This window comes from Tachypleus tridentatus, chromosome 2, assembly GCF_004210375.1.
Source record: "Tachypleus tridentatus isolate NWPU-2018 chromosome 2, ASM421037v1, whole genome shotgun sequence".
Classification (NCBI taxonomy): Eukaryota; Metazoa; Arthropoda; class Merostomata; order Xiphosura; family Limulidae; genus Tachypleus; species Tachypleus tridentatus.
This window is the reverse complement of record NC_134826.1, coordinates 28,642,566-28,667,065: the sequence shown is the minus strand read 5'-3', so window position 1 is coordinate 28,667,065 and position 24,500 is coordinate 28,642,566. Positions and strand designations below refer to the sequence as shown.

At 32.8% G+C, this 24,500-nt stretch overlaps 1 protein-coding gene across 1 annotated transcript; it reads left to right on the top strand.

The window, feature by feature from the left end:
* The first annotated feature begins 2,452 nt into the window (after window positions 1-2,452).
* Window positions 2,453-20,702, top strand: LOC143240013 (NAD(P)H-hydrate epimerase-like). Its single transcript, XM_076481772.1, has 4 exons — window positions 2,453-2,846; window positions 12,140-12,356; window positions 16,229-16,487; window positions 20,202-20,702. The coding sequence occupies exons 1-4, from the start codon at window positions 2,665-2,667 to the stop codon at window positions 20,405-20,407; spliced, it is 864 nt and encodes a 287-aa protein (XP_076337887.1). The 5' UTR covers window positions 2,453-2,664; the 3' UTR covers window positions 20,408-20,702.
* The last annotated feature ends 3,798 nt before the right edge of the window (window positions 20,703-24,500 follow it).

Genomic DNA, 24,500 nt, shown 5'->3' with positions numbered 1-24,500 from the left:
TTTGTCCAGTCAACAGTGCAACAGGTCGCCTTTGTTCACACACTCTCTCTCTCACACACACAGCTTTCGATGGCTGCAACATACAGACATCATCTATTCAGTCAGTAAAACACATTATAGTCAGTTACTTTTTCAACACAGATGTTCTATATAGTACAATATCTTCTTGGGCAGAAAACACATTATCTACTGTAGAGAACAAAGAAACAATGCAACTAGAACAAGGCAAACTTCAACAGTTTCACAAAACACTTGTTTGTGATAAAACTGCACAAATAAAAGAAAATAAACAAAAAAATCTTTAAAATTTCTACGTAACTAAAAGCATGTGTAAATTATATAATATGCCTACATACCACAGACTTTCGCCCATGCTAAGGCTCATCAGGTCGATTGGGATACAACCAATAAAGTAATGGTGGAGACATTATTTATGTTATCAAACTGATTGATATGGTGTGAATTCGAAATTTATTATGACATATATTATGAGTAAGAATAAAGTACAACTTTTAAATTAATCTGTAAAAAATTAGCAAACTGTATTATGTTAATTATTTTCATCTAAAACGATTTTGGTATGAATGATCTGATCTAATCTAATATACACACATCCACATGCATGCAGGCCATAGATTAATGTTGATGTTCATCGGCAGACATGACACATGAACATAACAGTTATTAACCTGCTGTTGTAACGGTATTGATGTCGAATATCATTTGTTTAGGTATAGTATTACAGTCCTATCAAAGATGACACAGCTGACAGGACGATCTTTTTGTTTAAACCACCGCACGATTCATTTGGGCCATGTTACATAATCGTTTAAACTGTGATACAAATGTATAGGATGTGTCCCATCACAATAATTTTTAAGCCAGCAATCACAATAATGGCAAGTGTTGAATTATAGCCAACACTGTGTAATTGTGAAATTTATAGATACTACAGATAGAGTAACCATCCTTGAAGCTGACTATAAGGAGTGGCAAGAATCGTACAAGTTGGAGATAACGAAAATTATGGCAATTCTAGGCGAAAGTGAGGTAGAAATTTTGTAGCTTTACATTTTATTTAGAAAATATTTAATTTTAGATAAAGTACACAACAGCCCACCACAGTTTAGAATCATCAAGTCAAAGATGGTTGTAGAAGTATCAAAATCCAAGCTACATCAGAAGTAGGGGAGAGAAGTATACTAATATAATTAATTCACAGTTGTTAATTTTGACCTTGTAGAGTGTGCAGAATGTCACTCTAAGAGGAACTCTGACCAGCTGCAGCAAAACCATGCCCGGCTTTACTATGGCCAGAGAAGAAGAAGGAAGAAGTATAATAACTGTAAAAAATATTTAAATATCATACAGTAAGATGAAAGTGGGGGAAGTTCAATAAATTTAGTAAAACAAAGTAATTAATTTTATGTACTATCTGCAAGAAATCTAGTTAAACTTAAAAGAAGAACTACCAATTATATTGTTGCATTTCAGTTAATATTCTTCCATAAAAAGCGATTCCTTAATTTTGTGATCTGAAAAAACACATCAAAAACGTCGAATCTTGTGAGAACTTTAAGTATTATTGAGTATTCCGACTTTAGTATTCCTATACCTTGATTGATGATAATGTTCAGCCACTGCAATTTTTTTCCACCTCTGTTTTGTTTATTGTTTACGAAAGCCCTAGACCCTGAAAAAAAAAAAAGTGCAGGTCTCATCTTATACATACGAGGTAGTTAACTGTTTTGTTTTGCTTTTGTAAGTTAATAACATTTTAATTTAGACTAATAACGGTAATACACATCTGAAATCTTTGTACATGGGAATGGTAAGTATCAAACACTGTTGTGTAATAACGCTGAAGAGATGTGTCGTGACTGTGTTGTTATCTATTACGTACGAGATGAAACCGTCAACTTTTTTCTCTCTCTTTTACCTCACGGTTCGGCCCGACACAGCCAGGTGGTTGAGGCATCGACTCGTAATCTGAAGGTCGCGGGTTCGAATGCTTGTCACACCAAACATACCCGCCCTTTCAACCGTGGGAACGTTGTAATGTTACAGTCAATCTCACTATTTGTTGGTAAAAAAGTAACCCAAGTGTTGGCGGAGAGTAGTGATGACTAGCTGCCTTTCCTCTAGTCTTACACTGCTAAATTAGGGACGGCTAGCCCAGATAGCCCTTGTGCAGCTTTGCGCGAAATTCAAAACAAACCAAACCCACCTCACGGTTTAGGTATTTCCAGTTTTTCACTGAAGCGTTCGTGGAAATTTTACCCAGTTTCTTTTTCTTTTCTTTTTTGTCGAACTTTTGTGCAGTTAGTATGATAAAATTAAACTTAATTTATAAATTATAGATTCAAAGAAGGCTTTAGTTACTTTCGTAGGAAAATATAAAGAAAATGACATGGAAATTGTTAATTTCATCTATTTTAATATTTCTAATTTCAACAATTGCAGTAAAAATTCTAAAATATGAAAAAATATTACTTGGAAATATTTAACCCAAAACGATGTAAAATATATCCACAAAAATATCTTGTACTAAATTGTTCTTCCAATTTGTAATTTTCGTGCCATGTAAACTCCGCGTAGTACTAGTATTAAATAGGAAAGGAGTTGACAACAAGAAACTCGCCGTTTTAATAACTGAAAATTTTGATGGTGCTTCAAAAATTTATGTTCGTAAGTAGTCTTAAACAATTTTCAGCATTTAACTTTAAGCTTAGTTTTTGCAATACTGCACCAGCTTTCCATTTCATACTTAAAAGTAGGATAATGACCTCGTCGGAAACTTCAAGTTCGACGAAAGATGTTTCACATGTTAAAATCAAATATTTAAGGTAAGTAATAAAACAATTTGATAAAACGCCGAAAAAGTACGTGCTGTTAGTGCTAATACACATTGTGTTATAGAAAATTTAAAATTTTAGAAGAGCTATGTAACAAATTACACAAATTGTTTATTTAAATGTAAGTGTACTGTGAAGTGTAATACTTATAGTGATCTAATAGTATCACTATGTTACTATTTTTGGTAATACGTAATACTACATAATGTTTAGGAAAATGAAGGACCCATTGCCAGTAATGGCATGGGTGTACACAATAATTTTTTTCCGGGGCATAATTAAAATTGTAATTAAAAAATTACATACATATGCTAAAAGAATAAACTTATTAAAAGAATTCCGTTTCATTTTCTAGAGGAGGGAATTGAAAAGCCTTTCCTCCCTGTGGGTGCACCTATGCCTGTTGGACCCTCTCGGCTGTTCCATCATATAAACTGAACAAACACTATTAAGTAACTCAATTAAAAACTCTCTATTAACCTTTAAACAGCAGAAATGTTGTAGTTAGCAGCATCAATTGATGATGGCTGCTACTTGAGGGTTAAAGACATCCCTTATTTATATACTTTCCAAGGTTTCTTTTAAACTCATCCAGATTTACTGCCTCTACATCATCCAAAGGAAACCCATTCCAGAGACTACCACCCTGTTACTAAGTGTTAGAAAAATAAAACTATTTTAACTGAAGATGACTTCTACCTTGACAAAATGTATATTTGTTACCCCAGTTTAAGTATGAAAAAAAAGATGATGCATCAGTATTATAAATTCTCATTACAATCTTAAATACCTTACTTAAATCCCCTCTTTCTTTTTTCTTTTTTTAAGATAATATCTTTTGCAATCTTAATGTCTTCATCCTTGGTATCATTTCAGTACTAGTAGCAACCCTTTCCAACAATTTAATGTCCTTCCTAAGGTAAGAAGCCCAGGATTGAACATGTACTCCAAATGTGGCCCAATCAGTGACCTCTCAATGAAATTAAAACCTTCTGAGACTTGTATTCAGTATTTCCATAGATACAACCTAAAATCCTATTTGCACTACCATTAGTAACAGTACTCTGGTTGGATGGCTTAAGAGACTGATCAAGCATTACATCAAGAGCCTTTTCTTTAAGGTTAAGGTTATTACCATCCAAATTATGCTTAAGATTCAAATTATGATACTCCACATGCAATATTGTCTGTTAATCATAATTAGAACCCATCTGCAATTTATTTACTTAACTCGCTAAATTATTTAAATCCTTTAATAAAGCAGCAGCATCCACTTCACAGTTAGCAACACTCAAAATCTTAATAACGCCAGCAAATTTAAGTAACTTATCAGCCATTCTTTTATCTATGTCATTGATGTAAATCAAAAAGAGCAAACATCCTAAAACTGAGCCATAAGGTATCCCACTTGTGACAATAATCCAGTTTAGGTAAACTGTATTTATAAATTTTAACAACTCTGCTTACTTCTATCCAGCCACTTTTCTATCAAATTTGTAACTTATTGCTAACACTTAGAGAAATAATGTTTTCACAAGCCTTTTTTGTGGTACCTTGTTAAATGCTTTTTGAAAATCCAGATTCACCAAATCTATACCCCTACCTTTCATTTACACAATCAGTAAACGATTACAAAGTGTTAAAAATTTGTAAGGTAAGGAGTTCCGTTGGTGAAACCATGTTGACTATTCAGTAAAGTTTTAAAACTTTGTTAAATGGCTTCTCAAAGTATCCTTTATCAGAGTTTTCAAAACTTTTCCCATAACTGATGTAAGACTAACAGGCCTATAATTATAGTGACAATTTTTAATTAACTCTTTTAAAGAGATGTGTGACATTAGCTAACTTCCAATTCTTTGGCATATGTCCACAATTCAATATTTGGATAAAATAGTAGCAGAAGAATCACATATCCATTTCTTAACCTCCTTCATAACTCTTGGGAAAATAATATTTGGTCCAGGAGACTTGTTATTCTCTAAACTTTTCACTCTTTTCTTAAGACATTCAGAATTTATGCTGTCATTTTGTTCAATCTTGTTTCCTCTTTGAAGTATTCAAGATAAAGAATGCTGCTTTAATTGTCATTACTAAAAGATGAAGAAACTCAGCTGACAACATAAAAATTAACAGTAAAGCTTTTTTTTTTTTTTTGAAGTACATGAGGGGTAAACAAAATGGTAGGTTGAGGACAGAACCTTTGAAGAATGAGGAAGGAAGGCTTGGGTCTGATGATTATGAAAGGGTTAGGTTATTAAATTCTACGTTTTCTTCATTTTTCACTGATGAAGACTTGAGCAGTATTCTCATTTGGACCAATTAATTGATGAAAACAAAGTTGAACAAGACAATTGCATAGATTCTGAACTTGTTAAAATAAAAATTGGAAAGTTTGAAGGATGATAAGGCTTTTAGGCCAGATAACATTTCCCCAAGGGTTTTAAAGGAGGTCAAGGATTTGAATATGTGAGCCACTTTTCATAACTGAATAGTGGACAAGTACCAACAATTGAAAATTTGCTAATGCTGCTCCTATCTTCAAGGGAGATAATAAAAGTTTTTTACTCGTAATTATAGGACTCCTAGTCTTCTATTAATTGTGAGAAAATATTTGGAAAGTCTGATCAAATATAATTTGCATGGTCATTTAACAAAGTTTAGAATTTTACTGGATAGCCAATATGGTTTCACTAAGGAAAAAAATTTGCCTTATAAACCTTGTTACATGCTTTGAAAATGTTACTGCATATGTAGATGGAAGGTAAGGGGTAGATTTGGTGTATCTGACAAAGTGCCAGATAAAAAGCTTGTAATGAAACTTGTATGTATAAGTGTATAAGATAAGTTAACTTGTTGGATAGAAGAGTGGCTTTATGGAAGAAAGCAGAGGGTTGTTATAAATGGAGTTCAGTCAAACTGGATTAATGTTGCAAGTAGCGTACCTCAAGGCTCAGTCTTAGGATCATTGTTCTTTTTGATTTACATTAATGATACAGAAAAAGGAATGGTCAATAAATTACTAAAATTTGTGATATCAAGATCTTGGGTGTTAGTGGCTGTGAAGAGAATGCTGCTGCTTTACAAAAAGATTTAGATCATTTAGTGAGATGGGAAAATAAATGGCAGATGGGTTTTAATCAACCCTTTCACAATAGGCTTGGTATAGTATGCATGAGTTTTTGTGCACATTTGTACATGTTAAGTATTTACACTATAACTTTTGATACATTGTGTATCGTCACAAAATTTAGTAAACTTTTTATACACAAAGAAATTAGATTTTTTTAAGGAAATATTTTGATTCAGTACATAAGCTATATCTCAGTAAAATAAAAAGATGTGAGGTTATTATTTTATATTATAGCTTGATAATATCAGTAATTTAAGTTCATAATTTGTACAAAACTACAGACTCAGTATTTTGACATTGTAAAGATATAAATTTAAAAAGTGCTGCATTCAACATAGCATGTGATCCACTAAAATCTATACTTAGGTGTGTATGTTTAATATTTACTTTTAAATTAAGAAATTAACTCGTATATAAGTTGAAGTTTGAATTATAATCTACAATTTGTTTGCAAATGTATGGATATAAATTCATAAACTATTAGTTAAATAAAATTTCAAATGCAAGTCAACAAATGCAATGACATGACCATTGACCCATGACCTATAGTAAAAGGATTATTTATGATAAATGGAAGATATTGCATGTAGGTGATTGTAATTTGGATGGAAATAACCTTTAACATTGTCATCAAAGAAGAGGATCTTGGTGTAAATATTGACTGGTCTCTCAAGCCATTCAAGCAATGTGCTATTGCTAATAGTAGAGCAAACAGGAGTTTAGATTGTATCTGCAGAAATATTGAATGCAAGCCTTAAAAGATTATAATTTCATTGTATAGGTCACTGGTTAGGCCACATATTGAATATTGGATTAGCCTTAGTCTCCTAACTTAAGGAAAGGCATCTGATTTTTTAAAAGGGTTTGGAGAAGGATTATTAAAAAGGTATTTGGGATGGAGGGGTTGATATATGAGGAGAGGCAAAGATCCTTAGAATTGTTTTCTCTTGAAAAAGGAAGAGTTAGAGGGGGTCTAATTGAAATGTTTAAAATTGTAAAAGGAACTGATAATGCTGATGCATTAACATATTTCACACTCAACAGTGAGAATTGTAAAACTAGGGGACAGAAAAATAAACTTAGGCAAGGTAGAAACCATCTTCAGTTAAGAAAATTTTATTTTGAAGTAGAGTTATTGGACAATGAAATGGGTTGCCTTTGTATGTTGTGAAGGCAGTAAATTTGATAACATCTAAAGGAAAGCTTGATAGATATATGAATAATAATGGTTGGCCTGTAATTTTTTCTCTGTAACAGCTTTAGTGTGGTTTAGATGATAGGAGAACCAAGATGGATCAATGGATCCCTTGTTGTCCCAAGACATTTTATTCATAGAAAACCGTTAATTTTATATTTGCAGTCAACCTTTTCCTACATCTTGTTCAATGTCCTTATTTTCTGTTTCATCAATATTCTTGATTTTCTGTAGTCTTCTATCTTGTCAATTTAAATTTCATAAGTTTGTGATGCTTTTCATTAATTTTATCTTTTAATATTCTTTGTAAACCAATCTAATATTTTATTTGCAGCACCTTTTCCTTTTTATAAGAAGTTCAGTTGAATCTCTAGTTACATGGGTTTGAGTTAGATTGTTTTATGTATACCTGCTTTATATAATGTGACTAGTATTTCAACTTGTAATATCTTTCTTATTTATGCAGTGGAGCAGTTCTCTGGTAGGCCTGGCATGGCCAAGCGTGTAAGGCGTGCGACTCGTAATCCGAGGGTTGCGGGTTCGCACCCGCATTGCGCTAAACATGCTCGCCTCCCAGCCGTGGGGGTGTATAATGTGACGGTCAATCCCACTATTCGTTGATAAAAGAGTAGCCCAAGAGTTGGCGGTGGGTGGTGATGACTAGCTGCCTTCCCTCTAGTCTTACACTGCTAGATTAGGGACAGCTAGCACAGATAGCCCTCGAGTAGCTTTGTGTAAAATTCCAAAACAAACAAACAAACAAGCAGTTCTCTGAGTGAGGAGAAATGAGCTACTCAACAAATTAAAATGAGAAAACCTTGAACACCTTATTATCTTCCAACTTAACACAAAGTTCCATTGTAGGTTAATCAAGATATTTGTTTTTTAATAATTAGAAAACACCCTCAAAATATTTAGTTTTGAATAATTACAAAACTCCCTCAACCGTACCTTTAATTTCTTCCCTTTTTTCATCCCTTGCCTTTTCTCTGCATGTGTTTACCTTAACTCTACCTGTTTATCCTTACCTTTTGAAAAGTTTTCTTCTTGCTCTAATTCTTTCTCTGGATTATTATGCTGTATTAAACTCTTATCTCAATGAATCTTCCTATGGTCAAATGTCAAAGAGCATGTCACCATGTTTGTAGACTTGTATTCAAAATTTTATTGAACTCTTCTGTATGAATGTATGTCAAAAGTTTAGTATCAAAATGCATTTAGACAAGAATTTCTCTACAAACATGTTGTCATAACTGAAGCACTTGTCTGCAGTTTCAGTGTTGCCTGATGGCTTTTGTTATAACTTATATTTAATATTATTTAAAAAACATTGTACTGCTTTTGCACATGTATTCACAGTTTATTTCTTGCATGGAGGCTGATTGGCCATTATCTATTCCACCTCTAATATCTTATGTATATCAAACATTGGGGGTGGGTGGGTAGAGTGGTACTCTCAGTTGAGGCTCTCTGTGATATTTGTCATGAGATAGAGAGAGATATTCTGTTTGGAGGTGTTTCTCCAGAGGGTTCTGAGGGAGTTTTTGTCAATGATCCAGAACACTTTGAAGGGAATTTGGACTTTTTTCTTTTTTTTTTCTGGCACTTTTATTTACTAGGTTGGCTTCTCACAAAGTCAACATGAATTGGCCACCTACTGCTACTTCAGTTAATCACTTGGGTTTGTTAAAGTTTGGGTTCTACTCCAGTCACCTATGAATCTGCTCTCTCCTTGATAACAAAAGGATCTGAGGTGGGAATATATCATTTTTCTGCCTTTATTGGATATTGTTGTTTATGCTGGGAGAGGTGCTTTTCAGTTAACTGATAGGATATCTTTGTCTTGTCCCCAGCATTTATCTGAACAGCATGTTTTGGTGTACCAGTGCCAGAAGGATGTATATTTATATTCTCAAAGCTTTGATCCCCTTTTGGACAAGGGGTGGTGTTCTAAACTGGACCCTGTGATCACTTTGAACAGATCAGTTTTTCTTTGATTCATTTGACCTTCACTACTATTTTGAGATATCTTCCTCCATATTTTATTGAAAATGTCCCCAGGCCCCCCCTAGCATGGCTTTGTGCCTGCAGCACTTGCATCAAGCACTCAAACTAAAAATAAAACCCCAAATGATCATTTCTGGCTATGCCACTGGTATCTTCTATGCATTTCTGGTTAAGCGAGTTATGATTTCTGCTCTTAATATGGGGTACATAGGATGTTCTTATGGTTGAGTCAATGACATGACCAAGTAATGACAAGCTCAGTTTGTTGTACTTGTTGCAACTACAGTGGGTTAAGGAATTTGTCTGGTTGCAGCCAAATGGTAACTTCCTCGTTATAATTCTGGTTGTTTGCCATATGAAACTGTTTATTTATGGTTGGGTTTAATGTAGGTGTATTACAAGATCCACATGTTCTAGTTAAAATGTTTATATTTATGCTAATTTTGTTTTGGCTGAGTGATATTTAACCTGATGCTGCAAGCAGGTTGTTAAAACTCATCTGTCTCATCAAGGTTGGGCAAGTAATTAGCCACAGTTAAATGTTCTTTTCCAATGTTATATTTTGGCAAACTGTTTGTTAATTTAGTATTTCTTCTCTCATAGGGGTATTGAGTTCATTTTAGGTTTTTAGGTTTTTGTTTCATAGAGCAGCACTTCACCCTTGAGAGCCAGTTGTTTTCTGGTATGGTTTGTGCAATGGAATACTGTTCAAACTCTCATTTTTTACTATGTATTGCACCTCTTAGAATGAAGTTTGTGTGTGGTCCCCCCCTTTTTTTTTTACCTGTATCAGGTTCATTTCCTTCTTGCCCCCTGCTAGTACAGTGGTATGTCTCCGGATTTACAACGCTAAAATCAGGGATTCGATTCCCCTCGGTGGGCTAAGCAGATAGCCCTTTGTGGCTTTGCTATACGAAAAACACGCACATTTCCTTCTTGCGAGGCAAGAGTGCTGTTGAAGAAATAGTACAGTGTCCCTACCTGTGTGATTTGGTTTTGTCTCTGAGCACAACAATTTTTTTAGAGTGGTTACTTAGAATGTAGTTTCATTGTTATGTGTGTCCACCAACCCCTCCACCTCTTCAGTGTGGGACTTTAGCATTAAGTGTGGATGAAATCATTATCTTGCCCATGGGAATGAAGCTTGTACTAACATAAAAAAATAGTGATCTTCTGATCCATGAGCAGTGAAGTACAATACATCATTTGGTATATGAAAACCTTAACTTTCTGTTGGTTATCTATAATATAATATTAAGAGTGAGGAAGAGAGAACATGACAGGTGGGTATGGTAAGAGGGGTGTGATTTTTTTATTTTATGGCTCTATAACCAAACAAGATTAAAGGTTATGAAAATTATGGTTTGTCTGAGCAATGATGATTTTATAGTGAATAATTTGCATTAAAATTTGTACTTATTGGAAGGGTGGTGAATAATATAGAGGGGATTACTAGAGAATATGTGCTACATTTCATGCACTAGGGAAAATTCAGGATTTTTTAAATATCACCTTATAAAAGTAAGATATTTAAACTTGTATTCTATTAAAGTATGGATTATTAGCTATGACATTGTTTTACTAATTGATATAACATAAACAAAGTGTAAAATAAATTTTGAATGCCACTAAAATCTTGTGACATGCACAGTAAAGGGTTTCTATGCAGAAAGAGTTTATCCAACCAGTTGTCCCAATCTCTTGAAAATTAAACATAAGTTAGCTTTTCATTTTTCTTCCAGTTTCTGAATTTCTGTATATAGGCATGAGACACTAACTTGTAAGCTTTCAAAATCAGTTGCTCATTGTTACTGTAATTAACAGCCTGTGCAACAGAGAGGGCAAAATAGAACTGCTGCACTCTACTTACTAACACATTTTTCTCTAAACCATTCAGAACTTCTGAAACCTTTTCAAAATGGAGAAAATTCTGCTCAATATCCTTTTACTGAAATGGAGAAATTGATCATATACATATTTACATATAATAAATGATTGCTAGTAGCTTATTTACCTTTTCCTTCAGTTTCAGATCTATATACCTCAGTTTCTTTTTCTTTTTAAAATTCTAATGCCTTCAATTTTCTGTAATCCTACCTGATGTTCTAACTAATTTTCTCACCTCTGTCCGAGTTTGTGAATCCACAAGCTCTACGTCATTCAGCACACTTGTTTATTAAACAAAATGATGTACTTGGTATATCTGCTTTTTTCATAGTTACTTCAGCCATGAATTCAAGATGCGTGCATATTTCCTACAGGTCTGATTTTCAAGACGACACAACTTTTCTAAAACAGGATGTGCAATAAACTCTTCGAGGCTATTTCTGGATAAATCAGAACTTGGATGAGCCTTAAATTTCTTCTACAAACTGAATTTGTAATGAATAAAGAAAATAAATTTTGGTATGTACAGAAAACAACCAAACAATATGCTGCAACACATTTTAAAATATAAAAAAATTATTTATTATACCACCATTTGATGAATAAGTCTTATCAGTTACCATGACTGGCCTTGATGTTTCTCTACTGAGGCTCCAATTTATCATTACTAGTTATGCTTGGTAACTCAGAACAGTTCAACATAGTAATAATAAGTTAGTCTGATATAACAGCAGGAGACATTCCTGGGTTTATAATCCTTTTGGGCCTGTACAACTGCAAATGTGATAATATTTGGATAATTCAAGACAAAATTAACTCTCTTCTTGTATAACTATCCCTGGCTACATAGTATTTTTTTTTCTTTGATTACTGTTCTCTCACTTCAATTACCTTTATATTGCAAAACTCATTTATGTTAGATCTACATGACATTGACACCTAATCTAGCATGTTATGACAAATCAGAAGAGAACAAAATTAATACAGTAATATCACTCTGGATTTTTCATTTGTTGTTTTGTAGTTTTACAATAGTAAATTTTATTGAAATTTTCTCTACCATAGCCAGCAAGAAGCTATTAAGTTAGATGAAGAGTTGTTTAATGAGTGTTCGTATAGTGTGGACCAGTTGATGGAGCTAGCAGGCTTCAGTGTGGCAACAGCTATAGCTAAGTGTTATCCTTTAAATGGTATGACCCATGGAGGAACTGTTTTAGTTTGCTGTGGGCCTGGGAACAATGGAGGAGATGGTCTGGTGTGTGCACGACACCTTAGTTTATTTGTAAGTAGATATCAGAAACTATTTTTGCATAACATAATGTGTGGGTAAATGTAAAAAAGGATCTCATCATGAGTATATAATAAAAAGTATGTTTAGCTTTTGAGGAAATCAGCCATGTGTTTTGTTTTTTCTCAATATTAAATATATCTGTGGTTTATACTCACTTGAAATCTTTCAGCTAACAGTTGTCAAAATAGTCAAGGATTTAAAAATTTTGTATCAGAAAATAAATTATATCCTTCTTGTTCTTATTCGAGTTTAACATTAAGATTAAATAAATCTCGGAAACGCACTTTTCTCTTTGATTACCATATTTACAAAGTAACAAATTACTAATTCCCTTATGTTTTTAGTGTCACTGAATTTCTTGTTAAGCCTATGAAATAGACATGATACATATGTCTGCCCTTATAACCACTATGTAATTATGAAATATGTAGAATTACTCTAAATGTAATAAGTGTATCTTTACGTAATGTGCAAGCTATTAATAAACATAAGAAGATTGCAAGCATCAATAAAAAAGATTTTTTTTTAAATTATTATTTAAAAAAATTGTCTCTGAATGTAGGAATCCTTTTTCAAGTCAATGCGACTGAATTATGAGTTTAAGGTGATTTTGGTATTAATTATAAAACTATTTTTCTCATGTTACAATTTCATATTTAATTTGTATAAACTTAAAGTTTTAAATGAATATTACAATATTTTACTTTTGAATCTTTATACATTATATTTTTTTGTTTTTTAATCTCAGCACTAATTGTAATGAAATCACCAGTGTATGGTAAAGTACAAATTTTGAAATATTAAGTGAAATTGAACAATAATCATTTTTTATTCTTTCATAGATTTATTTTGTTTGATTTGTTGATTTTCATATTGTTAATTTCTTTTTATGTATTTTTTCATTCAGTTGTTTTATTGCTACATTTTGGACTCACCAATACAGCAACTCTAATGCTTGAAGGTGAATTTTACAGAAAAACGAAAACTTTGCAGTCAAAAGAACTACTCATACTGATTAATTTTGCAGGTTCACATTTTTTATAAAATATGTGCTAATAAATGAAACATAGAACTTGGTGCAGAAAGAGCCCTTTCCGAGCGGCAATCCAAACGTTTTAGTTTTTACGTTTGCCGTTAGGAAATGTACTGTGATGTAATAGTTGCCAAACAAATTGCCAATGCCATGGCATTGAATGTAAATAAGCATGGCAAGTGTATACGGAGAAACAGAGGCGGAGTCTGTTTTGACTTTGTGTTCTGAACAGTGTTGAGTAGTGCCATATCAATTCGAACCTACTCTGAACGAACCTAGAACAGTTACTTTTGACACAGATCTGACAAGTTCTAGTAATGAGGACAGTTTCATGAGCGAGAGTAGCAGAATTGTGAGTGATACTGATAGCGCCCAGGCCAGTTGCGAGTTGGAGAAATAAGATGATATATTAAAACAACATGCTTTATGAGGTTTATGAGATTTACATTTAATATGACAATGTCAAAGTACTGTGTTAAGATTACTTTTATTATGATGAGTTATGGAAATATGTTATGGAGTTTATATTTGATTTTTTACAAGTCTACTTTTTTATATACATAACATGTACTTGATTACTTCAATATGTTCAAGACATAGTCTTATTTCAATTTATCTAGAAATGTTAAATTTGAAAAATGGAATTCTCCAAAATTTTCCATATTTAAAAATGATACAAAAACATCTACAGAATGATCTACCAGCTTTTAAACTTGGAATATACTCTATTTGGGATAGATTTGTCCACTGTCTAGACCAGGAAATCAAGGTTTTGCTGACTTTCAGGTGTCACAAATGCAAAGCACGCTCATTAATGTGAAATGTGTATATCTAGTTACATTCTTCAAAAACTTGTACTTTTTAAATTATTATATTGTACTAGTTATTGTTTATTGCTTTATACTGCACACATACTTTTAAGTTTGTTCTTTTTGTGATGGCAAGGGATGGCTTCAGAGGGGTGGAACCTGTATGCTGCAGGCTGAGATCAGTCCTCAGCTCTACATGAGGAAAGATGGTGCGGACGAACCTGTCTACTGCCGATGTTTTTATCAGTCTCAACCTGCCTGGCTTGAAAGCCATGGAATACAAAACAGTGGGATCCAACAAAAAACATGATCATTCAAAGTGATCTTTACAAAGCTTTGCATGGTGTGAAGGAGTCCAGTTCTTCCTTTTGACCATCTGCACTCACTGTCGCCATCTTGCTGGTTCCTTCTCCTTGCACGGAAACGAAAAGAAGCTTTTGTCCGATGCCAAACTGTTTTTACAACCATAAGCAACGCAGTAAACCATGTTATCATAAAACAAACATAAAGTAGCAATATCAAGACGAAAATAGTCTCACAAAGTATGTAATCTGAAAATAGCACTGATAGATTTACATAAAACACCTGCACTGAAAGGAACAAAATGGTCGGTGCGCAACAAAGCGTGTTTGGAAACTATTACGTCATAGTTGTAAAACATCATGGAAACAGCTGAACAACAGAGAGGAACTTGAATTCAAGGACCCGCATATTTTGATTCATTTTTTACTCAAAAACTAAAGTGTTTAAAAATATGGCAACCACACAGGAATTGTATCTAACCAAAGTACAGTTTCTAAGGCAATTATTAAATTTGTTGAAAATTCATCTTTAAGCCAATGAATCACAGAGAAATCATTACTTACCTACTGTAACTGTCATGAACAAAGTGTGTGACTTATGTGATCTTTGTAAGTTTAAAATCATACTATATTAGGTCTTATTTTAATTTGCTATCCATTTTTAAATACAAAAAATGTATCTTCCATGAGAACAAATGTTTAAAAAATGCTATAATTTTAACTGGCTTTCTAACAAAGGTATAAATAGGATTAAAATAGTTGTTAGCTGCTTGGAGCTGAAGAACAACCTTCACATATAAACAGTCAGAGAAACTTTTAACATCAGCATGCCAGAAATAAATTATGCTAACAAAACCCTTATAAAGGAGAAAACTTTTCTACTGGTTATAAATATATCTGTCAACTAAAGACATTTAGTTTTGATAAATTCCTTCAAAACAGATTGGCAGTTTCATTTGTGGGTTGAACAAATTTCAAAGAAAACTTACCTCCTGAAGTTAGCATTCCAGTCCCCATTATGGTGGTAAGACAGTAATTAGTAGCCCAGTAGACAAATTATAAAGGGTCCTAACCAGTTATCTGAGCTAACTAGTATAGCTCCCAACAACTAGTTTTCAGGCTAAACAAGCTTTCATATGTGATAAGGTGTTCTTCTGCATGAAAGTAGAGTAAAGGTGTTTAAATGATTTCATTAATAACTAAAAATACTTATCAGAAACTTTCAGTAAAACATCCTTAATTTTTACTTTTTTGTATTTATTTAATACATTTTTATGTTTATCACAGAATATTTTAATAATTTAAAATTCTCTATTAAATCCATTAAATATTAATTTTTGCATCAGTATTTCAACATTAATAATAAAATACTATAACTTATTACAAATTTTACAAAATATGAATAATCATGAAGTTATAATGTTTGTAACAGAAGAGAGTGGAACATTATCAAAAGAGGGTAAACCATAATAGTGGGAAAGAAAAATATTGAGATTGATATCATTATCAACTATTTTCAGTTTCTAATTCTACCAGATAAATAGTTTTAATAACATTATTTATCTGAAGATTATTTACACTAAGTTTTTTTTGTTCATTAAAATTATCAGTGGTCAGAGGTTTGTATTTCCTGTTTTTAACACAATCCTTCATTTTATTATTGAGTATTAATATTCTATGTATATACATACACACACATATTTTTTTTTTCCATCATAGGGGTACAAACCATCTGTTTTCTATCCTAAAAAGTCAAACAAACAGTTGCTGAAGAATTTAACTATACAATGCCAAGAAATGGAAATTCCAATTTTACCCTCCTTGCCTGATGCAAAGAATATATCAGAATCATACAATATAGCTATAGATGCACTTTTTGGCTTTAGTTTCAAGCCTCCTGTTCGACCAGAATTTATTCAGGTGTTGAAAACATTGAAGGACATTCAAATTCCTCTGTGTAGCGTTGATATCCCATCAGGTTTGTTACCCTTTTTAAAAATTACAGTTTTTGTTAATGGCTTGTAAATTTGTTATGTTGACATATGGAAAACAGGTTAAAATTTTAGCAGTTGGTCAAGTTGTGTCTTAAAACAGTAAGAATATTTAATTCTGATATGTTTTGTAATCTTCTGCTGGTGTATAGTTTTTTCCAATTCAGTGCTTTTCTCTCTATTTGAACTTTTTCACTTGCTACTACTAGCCGTGACTCTATCACCTCAAATCATGTTTCCATGTGATGTTATTGCACTTTTGTATTTAATAAACATTTCACTAATGGGAGTGCAATACACCTTCCTAGCACAGCTGACTCTCTCTGAGCTGATTGTTCAATTGTTACTGTTGTCACTTCTCAATTTAGCACTTGTGTAAGAGTATTATGTGATCACTTGGGATTTTTTTGATGAGTTATGTGCTTTTGATTCATGTAATTCCATCATTATATAGACAACTGGCTTCTTTTAGCTCTGTCCCAGTAGGCCTTCTTCCACTATACTTCTTCAAAAATCTTGATTGGTTAGTAAAGCTAAAAAAGTCTCATTTCACACCTATTCTGTATCAGTTTCATTTGTGCTGTGGGTATGTTCTAGCTATCACTGGTTCAACACCGTCAACCTCCTCTTCTGGGCTCATTCTCTACAAATCTAATTGGTGGCTTTTCATGTTCCAGATGTTCTGAATCATATTGCAAATTGTCTCTAATGGTCTGTGGAGTAGTCCTTCAATCTTTAGGTTTTCAAGTGGCTTCTACTCTTGGTTGGTAACTTCTCTCATTATTTCTGTTGTTGCTTAATGCCAAGCCCTACCCTTTTCTGTTTTCCTGTTCAGCTATGACAGTGAATGTATTCAGTCAAGACTGGTTTTTCCTTCCTTTCTCATTTTGTTCACACATACTCTTGTCTTTTCTATCAACAAAAATGGTGTATTTTTCACTGTTGGTCATTACATCTTTCTTTTTTTCCCTTCTTATTTTTCTGTTTCTTTTCTCTCTGATATCTTCATGGGGATTTTTGATCAGAATTTATTGGTATCAACAATTGTTGTTTACCAGGTGCTATCTCTAATACTTTCTGGTTTCCAATTACAGTCCAGTTTGTTTGTTTTTTCTACCCTGTTCTCAAGATGCATTTCTGTTCCTTTCACCACTTTTGTTCTTTTATTCTTCACAGTTTGGATTTGAATGTTATCCACACTTTTCCTCCATTTCAATTTTTCATGTTGTGTGCTTGTTCCTACTGTTCAGTACAACCTGTTTCCTCCTTTTTATCTTTAGTAATCTAAGCTCTGGTGTGTATGCTATTGATACTTCATGCATTTTTCCTATCATTCCTGTATCCTGTTTCATCCTGATTGCATGTTTCTCCCTAAAACATTGAGGCATGTGATAGTGACAGCACATTCATTCATATGTTTCTTCTATCTGTTTTGATCTTTATTCTAGCTAAAATCCTGATCACCTACTGTATTTTATCAATGGGGTCTGCTGTTATTTGGCCTTCACTGCCCCCTTTTGTGGTTCCTATTCCTGTCTCTTCATTCCTTGGAATCCTTCTACCATTTGATTTCTTCCCTTATTCCTAATGGATGGCTTTGTCACACACCTCTTAGAGGCTCTGACTGAGTAAGTTTTCTGTCTTTTTCTCTTCCCTTTCCAGAGCCTACTCATACCTCACTGGACTTGCTTGATAGCAAGATGTATTTACCATGGTATACTTTAGAAAAGAAAAGAAAAATCCACATAGTTTTTGGCCATTAGTTGATATAGTGCTCATTTATGAGATTGGTTGTTCTACACAAGTGCTAGTTACACCATCACTGTGCTTATTTTCTGAAACAATGCCCAATCTAGACCATACCCATTCCCCATGCCTAGTTTCAAAATATGGTTTTTATGGTCATCTATTGCATTGTCTTATGGTGATGCATTCTCTTTTCTGTTCTGTGCCAAGTTTTCATCCAACCCCTCTTTCCTTTTTGTGGAGTACAGGGAGCCTTTGCCACTCACTAGTTTTTAGTTGCTGGGATCTGGAGAATTCTTCAAGAGTATGGCCCATTTCAAATCAGTAGAGTAAGGTGGTTGTGTTCTGTTGATTAATACAGTTTTTCACTCTGGCTGGCTTTCCTCCATCCTGATATAAGGTTTTGAGATGGTCTTGTGTTGGATTGGTGTAGGACCAGCCAACACAAGCCTTTACTCAGTTTACAGGAGGATGTTACTTTCCAATTCCACTTCACTGGATTTGAGGTAAAGAAGATAAGGGCCTTCCTCCTACTTTGAACCAAATAGTAAATTCCCAGTGTTAACAAGGTTGAACTGAAGTTAATCCACCACATATGTTTTGACACTCACTGGCCACAGTACACAAATAATACTTCTGTAAGCATAATGCAGATTTTGGGCTGTGTTTGTATTTTCCATGTGTTTTGGCAACACTTTTTTATGTTCAGATATTACACTTGAGTGTAGATGAGGTGTGACCCTATGCTGTTTCATTGTGTTGCACTGCATGAGCTCTTTTCAGGGACTTTCCAAAGAGAGCTTATTTAGATACATTTTGTACCAGACTCCAGCATTTCAACATGGAATTTTAGCTATGTATCAGAACATAACACTTTTCAACACTAAAAATGTATTTCTGATAGATAGATACTTCAGCTAACACTTCCTACCTGTCATCCCCACTTCCAGTGCATCTTTTCTTGACTGACCTCAAAGTGATGGTTGAACAATCAGTATAGAGGGAGCCAGCTTTGCCAGGAGAGTGTGTTTCATTTCTCAGGTGAAGAGTTGTGTGCTCAATTGCATGCAACAACATGGCAATATCATGTGAAAACATGATTTTAGGTGAGAGTAACAGGGATAGTGTTGAGCAGAAAAGTTGGATATAGAGGACAGTCTGTCAGTGTGTGATTTGTTTTCTTATGAAGACAATTAATATTATGCAATGCATACATTAACTACTTGAATATATGGTTCTCCAGTTTTATACTAGGCTGGTTTTTGTATTTGCATCCACTGGCAGAATTATCTGTTTTACAGGTTTCTTCCCATACTAAAATGTTGTGCTGTCTTTTCCATACTAGAGATTGAAGAGACAGGAGAAAGATGATGATTCCCACACTCAATATTTATTACTGCAACAGAATGTAATTTTTGAATTTTAATATTAAGTGTTTTTTTTTATCATAGGCCAGTCTTACAACTGTAATGATATAGTAATGGAAATTGAGGGCTTATACAACTAGGAATGAATATTACTAATAGTATAATTATTAAGACTGTTATTATCATTTTTATTATGTGATTTATTGTTTGCACAAAATTTCGACCAGCGAGATCTTCAACCATATTTAGGTGTTACATCAGACATTTTTGGAGGTGTTATAATCAGAAAGCTTTTTTTTTTTTTTTTTTTTTGAAATTACGAGGATTTTCTGAATAGTTATACCATTTGTAATAGTAACTTTTTATCTCAATTGTTTCACAAAATGTGAATAAATAATATTAATATTGCTGCTGGCACACCTACAGTATTTAGTTCTACCTTTAGATATTCTTAAGTTGTTACTGACTTTATAATTCCCATTTCTATTTGAAACCTCTGATAGAAAATCTGTTTACACTAGATATATATATATATATATAAATTCCAAAAGTATGTTACATTAATAGGTTATTTTAACTCCACGATAGGTTGGGATGTTGAAAATGGTGATTCAGAAGGCTTGCAACCTGAGTTTCTAATATCCTTGACTGCTCCAAAGAAATGTGCTAAACTTTTTAAAGGAAAGTATCACTGGTTAGGTGGTAGATTTATTCCTCCTCAGTTGGAAAAAAAATACCAGTTAAATTTACCTCCTTATCCTGGGACTGATTGCTGTTTGCAGCTATTCACATGAAAGCAGAACAAGTTGATTTAAGAAAATACTTTATTTTTCATAATCTAATTTGACACACCTAATTAGGTGGGTCTGTTTATATTTCACTTGCTGCATTTGTATTTAATTATGGAAGATTTGTGCATGTAAAAATCTCAAATTCTTTTAAACATTGAGGTGATCAGGTGTAAGCTGATATAAAGGACCTGAAAATAAAAGAACATTATCTGAATAATTTTTAAAAAATATCTTAAAGTTGCAAGTTACCAGTGTTGTAGTACTTAGATAAAATAAATGTTTTTTTTTTTCTGACCAACTGTGCATGTATAATAGTTTTATTGTTGTATTGTAGTACATTTTGACTACAATGTTTTAATTGTATGGTATAAAAGTAGTAGGAAATATGAAGTGTCTTGTACACCAAACCATCACAGTTATAGTTTAGTTATATAACAGAAGAAACACTTGACATGGTGCTTTAAGTATAAGAGTTTGAAAACTATTCAATAAAATGAGAAACTCTAAATATATTGTTGTAGTCACACAAAACTAGCTTCAAAATTAATAATTTTTTGGAGGGAAAAGCTATTTTATGTTTTATGAAAAACAATTTAGCTGTATAAGGGTTGACAGAGGAAAATGTTTTATAGGGTTCTCAATTAAAAAACTATCAAACAGAGAAAGAAGAAAATTTGCACAATGCAGTTTCCTACTAAATCATGACAGAAATCTTATAAAAGAACATAGAGGTAAAATCGAAAATACTGTTATAACATTAAAAATAAATTTTTCTACTGTAGAATTGCATTAAGGTTAAGTCATTTCCATGTGTTAAAGGTACATATAACTGGTGTTTAACTCTGATTTACTGTGGTGTAAGCATCTCCCATAGAGTTTTGATGGAAATGAAACCTGTTAGTCATATTAAATTACTGTATATGAAAACTATTAGTACATTTTTTTCCTAAGAATGATGTAAATGGAAGAAAGTGTCAGAAGTCTTGATATTAAGAGAAACTAGTTTTAACACATTTGTTCATTCTTTACACTGTCAAAATTTATACTTGTCCTTAGCAGCAACATACGATTTGTAGCCAATAAAACCCAATATCTTGGTATCATCTAAAAACCTAAGTAATTTATTGACCATTCTCACCATTAATTATAAAAAAATCTTGTGTCAACTCTGTTAATTCTCTAAACACTTAAACACCTCAATCAGATCACTTCTTTTTTCAAGAGAAAATAATTTCAGAGATGTTAATCTCTCCTCATATGGCATCTCCTTAATCCCAGGCACTATTCTTGTAACCATTTCCTTAACCTTTTTTCAATATTTCAATGCCCTTCCTAATATGAAAAGCTCAGAACAAAGTACAATACTCCAAATGTGGCTTAATCAGTGACCTATACAATGAAATTATAACCTCTTTATACTTGTATTCAGTACCTCTAGTTGGCTTAAGAGACTGATCAACTACTACACAAAATTCCCTGCCTTTTATAACTCTGTTTAGATTATTCTCTTCCATATTATACTTAAATTATGATAACCCACCTGCCATTCATTCACTAAATGATCTAAATCCTTTTGTAAAGCAGTAGCATTCACTTTATAGCCAGCAAAACCCAATACTCTAAACATTTAAGTAATTCATTGACTGTTTTTCATCTGTTATCAGTACATATCAAAAGAAAACGTAAGGGTTCTAAGACTAAGCCTTGAAGTACCCTACTTCTGACATTAACCCAGTTCAAATGAATTCCATTTATAACAACCACCTGCTTTCTTCCATCCAGCCACACTTCTTTTTTTTACAGTCATTTTGTTTCACTTTGTCAAATGCTTTCAGAAAATCAAGATAACCAAATCTCCAATCTTCATCTACATAAACAGTAACCTTTTTAAAGAATGCCAAAATATTTGTAAGGTAAGATTTTTTTCCTTTGTGAAGCCATGTTGACTATCAAGCAAAATTATAAAATTTGTTAAATGATTTTTCTTAGCATCTTTTATCAGACATTTTAAAATCTTTTCCCACAGCTGATGCAACTTTTTTGGTCTGTAATTACTGGGACAGTTTTTATCACTGCCCTGAAAGAGGAGTCACATTTGCTAAGTTGCAGTCCTCTGGTACCTGTCCATAGTTCTATGTAACTTCACTCTCATTAATTTCACTTGCCATGTCAAAAAAATATATGAACATTAAATATGACATTTATTACATATTATGAAAAGTGATGCAAATTATGTGCTATTGTTTTAAGAAAGTCAATACTGTATCTGGATTATATCTAGCAAGAGGAACTTGCAGCCATTTGTTCATATCTTTACACCTCTTTTAATTTTTATTGTCACAGGAGTCAAACTGGACTTTCTTCAACTGTGCCAAGTATTTTTCTTTTGTTAGATTGAAATTAGACTAAAATTTTAAAATTTAAATGGTCTCTTAAACTAAAATCTTAATTTATATTAAATGTATTACTGTTATTACAGTCACTATTATATTGGGAATGGATTATCCTACATCTGGCAGTTTGAGCTAGGTTTCAAATTACTGCAAGTGTAATTACTGGTCACCCTTCCCCACTAATTAAGGACTGACAAAAAATAAAAGTGACTCATGTATCCAATTTCTGAACTTCCTTCAAAACTCTTGGGGGAATATTATCTGGTCCAGGAGACTTATTGTTCATAAAAATTTCCAAATATTTTCTTAACCAACTCAAAATTAATACAGTTATCATAGTTTATTTTGTTTTCATTTATCAACTGTTCAAATGTAGAATAATATTTAAATCTTTCTTGGTAATTACCAAAGAAAAAACAAAATTTAATTTCCTAGCCATCTCATAATCAGACATGAGCCTTCCTTTATCTTCCCTAAAAGTTCCTACCCCATCCTGACATTTTGTTTATCTTTAATGTATTTAAAGAAATACTTACTGTTAATCTTTTAAATTTTCAATTATTTTTCATACATCCTTTTTTATGTATTAATTTCCTGTTTGATCAACTTTCTTGATTTTCTGTAATCATCTAAATCTATCATCAAATCAGTGAAATTAAAAAAACGTTCAACTACAAAGATTGAAAGGATTGCAGTCTGGTGCCAACATGTCATGATTTTTTTATTGCAAGGTTGTGCCAGTTAGGACACATTTTCTGATTGCTGGTCTGAGTTTACGTTTGGATGTCCAGCACGAGGCTATTAACTACTCATTGATTAACTGTCCATTTTAATTTAATATCAAATAAATGATTCCAGGAAAAGAACCATTTCTTTGACACACAAACCAGTGAATCAGTCAATAAGTTCTTAGCTCATAAGGCAGGGCAATTAATGTGGTCTTCAGCATGAAGACTAGTTACAAATACTTGAGAAGTTTGCCTGGGAAATTCTTAAAGGCTTGCATCATACAGCTTAGATTGTCTGTCTGCAGCAATTACACAAGCCTGTGATGGTTTTGTTGTCTTGAAATTTTTACACATTCTACAGTAATTCCTGTATGATGAATCCAAAAATGTTATTCATTTTTCACAATATGTTATATTTACTTTTCATAGAAATCAGGTTACATTTTGTTATGTTTAAGATGTTGACAACCACTAGCTATAGATTTTTCTAGACCATTTGTGATGTGAGAGTCTTCTTGATTGTTCATTAACCCATGACAAACATATTGCAGAATCTAAACAGTTGACAGGCAACATGACATATAATTTCTGGATATTATTTGTTTGTGTGTACTATTTGAAATATTTTTTTCTTTTCAATATTATTTATTTGTCACTATGGCAACAAGAGATTGTGTAAATAACCCAAACATATTTTGTTATGTTTATGGTAAATTTGTTGTGAGGAAACAAGGACAAAACATTATAGAATTTGTCAATAAACATATACATATTTTGGAATAAAATTTGGGGACCAAGACAAATCATGGTTTCAACACAAAGTTTACACCATTTGTGTCAAAGAGTTGAGATAATGGACTTGAAGTAAGAGGAAGTCTTGCCTTTTTAAATTCCAGTGGTCTAGCAAGAGCCTAGAAACTATTGAGATGACTGCTGTTTATGCAAACCTTCAATCTGCTATAAGACCTGTTGCTC

Coding starts and splice junctions, on each gene's coding strand:
- LOC143240013 (XM_076481772.1), top strand. CDS start 2,665: ATGGTGCTTCAAAAATTTATGTTCGTAAGTAGTCTTAAACAATTTTCA. Junction 2,847..12,139: donor GTTAAAATCAAATATTTAAG/GTAAGTAATAAA, acceptor TCTCTACCATAG/CCAGCAAGAAGCTATTAAGT. Junction 12,357..16,228: donor CACGACACCTTAGTTTATTT/GTAAGTAGATAT, acceptor TTTCCATCATAG/GGGTACAAACCATCTGTTTT.